The sequence below is a fragment of the Monodelphis domestica genome, chromosome 4, assembly GCF_027887165.1.
Source record: "Monodelphis domestica isolate mMonDom1 chromosome 4, mMonDom1.pri, whole genome shotgun sequence".
NCBI classification, from domain to species: domain Eukaryota; kingdom Metazoa; phylum Chordata; class Mammalia; order Didelphimorphia; family Didelphidae; genus Monodelphis; species Monodelphis domestica.
Window position 1 is genome coordinate 47,043,521 of NC_077230.1, and position 6,000 is coordinate 47,049,520.

General features: G+C 37.9%; 1 protein-coding gene across 1 annotated transcript in view; it reads right to left on the bottom strand.

Moving 5' to 3' along the window:
* Nucleotides 1–5,416, bottom strand: part of PCYT1B (phosphate cytidylyltransferase 1B, choline) — a 130,941-nt gene extending 125,525 nt beyond the window's left edge. The window contains exon 1 of the mRNA XM_007493401.3: nt 5,020–5,416. Within this exon, the coding sequence (XP_007493463.1) occupies nt 5,020–5,091 (72 nt within the window). The 5' untranslated portion in view covers nt 5,092–5,416. The remainder of the gene's footprint in view (nt 1–5,019) is intronic.
* Between the last annotated feature and the right edge of the window lie 584 nt (nt 5,417–6,000).

Here is a 6,000-nt window from a genome sequence, read left to right on the forward strand (position 1 = left end):
CTGGGACAATCCTGAAAGACTTAGACTATCTGTCTCCAGAGAAAGAACTGTTGGAGTTGTCTTTCACATCAATGTATTTGGGTTCTCTTCTGGGGTTTTGGTTTTGTATGAATATACTCTTACAACAATGACCAATATGGAAGTGTGTTTTGCATGACAAAAATAAAATTAAAAAAAATATGCTATATACAGATGTACCTTTGTGATTTTCCAGGAATTTCATCCCCTTTACTCTGCTTATAGAAGCCATTATGAAATGATCTCCTCTTTTTCCATTTTATATCCTCCATATAATAGGCATTCATCAATATTTACCGACTATTGACTTAAAAAAGACAATATAAGTCATTCATGGAGTTTTAGTTTAATACATATTGACAAGGGCATACTTTGGGCAAATGATTGAATTTGTCAATGTGCTAGGCAACTCTCAAAGATTGTAAATTGTAGAGTTGATGCTAGCCTACATTGGTCGGGAGAGTCTGCTCAGCCTGGGTTCCCTATAACAATTAAATCACATGTCCAATGCAAAAAAAAAAGCCAAAGAAAACAGTTCCCAAGTTATTTTGGTTTTATCAGTGAGAAAACAAAATGTTAAAAAAATATATTGTTGGGGATAGCTGGGTTGCTCAGTGGATTGAGAGTCCGGACTAGAGACGGGGAGTCCTAGGTTCAAATCTGATCTCAGAACTTTCCTAGCTGGTTGACCCTGGGAAAGTCACTTAACACCCATTGCCTAGCCCTTACTACTCTTCTGCCTTGGAACCAATATACAGTATTGATTCCAAGATGGAAGGTGAGTGTTTTAAAAAAAATATATTGTTGCTATTTCCACTTCATTTATTCATTTATTTGTTTGTCTTACTATTTGTCCATCCATTCACTTACTGACCTTATCCATCCATTTATTAAAAATATATATTGTTGCTATTTCTACTTCATTTATTCATTTATTTGTTTGTCTTACTATTTGTCCATCCATTCACTTACTGACCTTATCCATCCATTTATTAAAAATATATTGTTGCTATTTCTACTTCATTTATTAATTTATTTGTTTGTCTTACTATTTGTCCATCCATTCACTTACTGATCTTATCCATCCATTTACTTGTTTGTTTGTTTGTTTATTTTGGAGGTGGGGAAGAAGTGTGAGAGTGTGAGTTTATAGTTTAGGAAACAAAAAAGATTTTTTCTTTCATGCCTGGAGAGGGTGGATGGGGGTGGGGGTGGGTTGAAGAGCTGAAAGTCTTATATTTTTACAATACATGGATCCATTGTAGGAATTAGGGCAAATTTGCTTCATTTTAGGCCAATTGCCACTTTAAGTGGGAGTTAGTTCCAGGGTATAAAATGCTAAACCAGAAAAATAACAGGAACCCAAGACAGTTCTATTTCTCCCCTAGGGACTGGCACTAGGAAAAGAAGGGGGAAAACCCATGTTCAGGGGCCCTGCCAAGGCTTCCAGTCTCTTATTCCACAGCTCTTTGTATTCAGTGAGCAATGTGAGAAAGGAGAGGTTGTCTGACTGCCAGTTTCTTTGAGCTCCCCAAAGCGGATGGGGTTGGGGGCTGAATTTGTGATTTTCTTTGTATAAAGATATATGATTCGTATGAGACACAGCTTGTCATGGTGGTTAGAGAACTGACTAGTCAGGAAAACTCTTGAATTCAAGTCCTGGGTCAGATACATACTGGGTGATTCTGAGAAAGTCACCTAACGTCTTGGTGCCCCAAGCAACTAACTCTACAGAGCTGCAGAACCATGGCTGGTTCCTCCTCAAGATTTAGACCTTATACCCGTGAAGTTGCAGGTCTGAGCACTCCCTCCTAACACCCCCCCACCCCGCCTTGCCCCCTAACCTGCAAAAAAAGGAAAAACAATCTTGGTTCAACAGAAGAAATGAGGATGAAATGAGTGCACTTCTCTCCTCTCAGTAGAGGCAGTGGACGATGGGCTCGCCATGGTCTGACTTAGTATCTGACTTAGTCTTGTGTTGGTAGGTTTTGCCAGTTTGTCAACATAGAGGGCTCTCTAGGTGGTAAAGGTGGCAGAGGAACATCTAGAGATGAGTCTGGTATAAAAAGCAAAACCAACAAAACTTTAAAGAGAGCCTGACCTGAGGGAAGACCTTTTTTGTAGCCGGAGTCTTGTGATTCCAACGCTAACTTCTCTCTGCACTGTGTTCCAGCCTTGATTGTTCAGGTGTTTCAATCATGTCTAACTCTGTGACCCCATTTGTAGTTTTCTTGGCAAAGATACTGGAGACGTTGGCCATTTCCTTCTCCGGCTCATTTGACAGACGAAGAAATGGAAGCAAACAAGATGAAATGACTTGCTTAGAGTCACACAGCTAGTAAATGTATCATCCCAGGAAGAGGAGTCTTCTTTGCTCCAGCCTGGCATCCAATCCACTGTGCCACCTACGTGCCAAGCTCACTTAGCATAATTTCTATCAGATTAACCAATCACCTTTCTCGTAATGGGTTGAAATCACACAAGAATTCTAATCAGAATGTCATCGTGTTTCTTGTGTTGGGGCTTTGGAGTTAACTGTTGTCAAGTAATGTAAGCTCCTTGAGGGCAGCAGCTATTTTGTGCTTTGTCTTGGTAGCTCCAGAATCTGGAATAATGCTATGCACAAAGTTAGTGCTTAATAAATGGGATTTTTTAAGTTATTCAAATAAAGTGCTGTAAAATTAGGAAGATGAGAAAAAGAAAATTCAGAATCATAAGAGCAGAAAAGTGATTATCTTATTCAGGGGGCTTTAATCTTTTTTTTGTTCCATGGACCCCTTTGTCAATCTGATGAAACTTATAGATACTTTCTCAGAATTTTTTAAAAAATTCATAATGGAAGGAAATATTACATTTCATTTAGGAGTTAGTGGAAATTAACATGTAATTCCCCCCCCCCCCCGCCCCCATCCAAATTCAAAGATTCCCTGTAATCTATCCATGGAACCTTTGGAGGTCTGTGAATCCCATGCAAAGAACGCCTGATTTTGTCCAATCTTCTCATTGACTACTATTTGCAGTACAGAACTAAGTTAATAGAATCTGATCCTCAAATAAAATGACAGAAACATTTTTAAATTAGAGAAAGCACCTCTATGATGTAGTATATGGTATGACACAGATACAGTAAATGTTTATCTGAAAATGTGAAGGTGTGCCATTTTTAATGGATCTCATTAGTCATAGTTTAAGCCAGTTCTCTTTTTCTGTTCTCTGATGTTTTCTATCATTATTTCAACCAGAATTTTCAAGGCATTGTTTTAATTAATTTTCAGTCTTCAGTGACTCCTTACTGTTGTCATTGCTTCCTAAATGAAATTCAAACTTGAATGTCATTGCCTGTCATTCAAAGATTTCCATCTTCTAATACCCCTGCCTGTTTCAGATTTCCAGACTTCATTCATATGATCTTCTCTATACGCCTTAGACTACTTGAAAACACGGTAAGGGGTCTTATTCTTCTGTGCCTTTCTCTGCCTGGAATACCTTCTCTCAAAGTCTTCAAACTTTTCACTTGTTGAAGTACTACCCATCCTTTAAACTCCAAATGCCACCTTTCCCATGTTGCCTTCCCTGATTCTCTGGTTGGGGGGGGGGGGGAATACCTTTGGATATCTCCCATCATTTTGTTTTCAATTCTTTAAGTAATTATTTAATCACATAGTTATATTTGTTGACTTTTCTTCCTTAGAGAATATCAGCTTCATGATGGTAGGGATTACGCATTAATTAAGATTTACATTTTCAATCCTCCCTATGCACATAGCAGGCACTTATAAAAATTCCTTGAATGAATAAAGTAGATTAATAATAATCTGTTATCTCCATTTAATAGATAAAGAAGGGGGAATCTGGGTAGCTCAGTGGATTAAGAGCCAGGACTAAAGACAGGATGTCTTACGTTCAAATCTGACCTCAGACACTTCCCAGCTGTGTGACCCTGGGCAAGTCACTTGACCCCCATTGCCTAGCCCTTACCACTCTTCTGCCTTGGAACCAATACACAGGTTTGATTCCAAGACAAAAGGTAAGGGTTTATTTTAAAAAATAGATAAAGAAAACAAAGCACAGAAATTCATTTTTTAAAACTATTTTTGCAGGAAAAAAAATATGAAATAAGAGTTAGGGAAAGGTCTCTATTTAGAAAAAGAATGAGATCTCTTTCTCAAAAAGTTGCTTGGTGTCCAGATTTTAAGCCCATGACCTGGGGTGGACAGCAAAAAAGATTAAACTATTTTTCTAATTGAACCCAGAAATCTGTGTAATAATTAGCATGACTAATTATCACCAAAATAGATCATGAGTTTTCAACATTCAAACATTCTGGAAATAAAGGAGATATTAAGTCAATAGGAAGGGCTCTGTTTCTTACAAATCTAACAACTCTTTTATTAAGTGCTTAGTAGTCAGGGACTAAGACCTACTTTATGCATCAGACACTAATTTGGCCAGGGGTCAACGACTTTTCAAAAAGATTATAGTGAGGTTCTGATCCGCGCTCCTCTACAGGCCAGGAAATGTCCGCAGCTAGACTCTGACTTTTACAAGTTGGGGAACATAGCTGGCTTTATACATATTCAGAGTTATTGAAGGGACATGAGGAGGCTTCCCTGCCCCCAGACATCACCCCAACATTGTCCAAAATTCTAATGAGAGACTGGCAGCCTCAAAGCTTTGGCCCTGAAGAAAGCATCAGTGTGAGAGTCCTATGTACTCCTTAAAAGTGACATTTCTCATTTCATGTATTAATAATCATTTATTGAAATAATTAGTCTATTGCTATCAGGATTAGATGTAGCAGTGACTGAAAACGGAAATGTTGATCTGAAATTAGTTTTCCTTTTATCATTTGTCTAACAAATATAGAACTGCCATAGTTTACTTTGGTACAGATATAACAATGTATTATTTACTTAAAATACTGTATTATTTACTTAAAAACTGTTTTGATAGTCTCTTAGAAAATAATTAGTCACATTATAAAAGAAACATTTATATTACCTTGCGTGAAAATTTGGGGGCAAAAATGTCCATGGTCTTCTCTTCTGTCCTGCACTCCTGGCAGCCTACCATCACCACTGCTGGATTCTCTCTCTCTCGGTCCACTTTTCTTTCCTCTGGACCACTTTGATTTCTTTGGGTAGAGCAGTGAAATTTGTATCTTTTACTTGGAAAGCAGCTGACCAAAAGTTATCCCACTTTCTATGTCCCGAGAGAGCTTAAAGGTCAGTCCAGAGGAACTATCAATCTTAAAGTCATTGAATAAACTAAGCTCCAAGTTATATGTATTTTACCTTAACCCAAAGTTTTCTGTCTCTTCTATACTGTGGTTCATTTATACTTCCTCTGCTCTGGCCAATAGCCCTACTGTTGTGCTGGGGCTACAATGAATGGTTGTGCAGACAGGCAGCTAAAGCTGTATTATTCTTTTTTATTTTTGGCCATTGTTTAATCTGTCCTGTCCCTCACTGGAGCTATGGCAACAAATTCTTTCTGATGAATAAACTGTGTCATTGTGGGCCAGCTCAACTACTTATGCTATCTGAATGACAAACATCTTTCTTCTTCCCTTTCTCTCTCCTTTCCTTCCTTCCTTCTTTCCTCTCTCCTTTTCCCCCTCCTTTCTTTCTCCCTTTCTTCCTCTGTTTCTTCCTTCCATCTTTCCTTCCTTCTTATAAAAACTTGTTTAAAACCAGAACTATAACTGTCTTTTTCAGAAAAAAATTTTAAAAGATCTGAAATCTCAATCTCTCCCCTTCTACCAAACTTATTTAAATATATTATGAACTCAAATGAGTTTAGTGAACATTTTTAAAAAGAGAGGAAAAAGGAGATCCATCCCAGGCATGGGCAACGTAGTCAGTAAAAATGCCCAGTCAGAAAATGCAGTATTTATCTTGTAGGGAAAAAAGCAAGTCTTAGTGTCACTGGATCTCAGATATATAGGGGTCAGTAAGGTCTAAGTAGAGTGAAAACACAGGA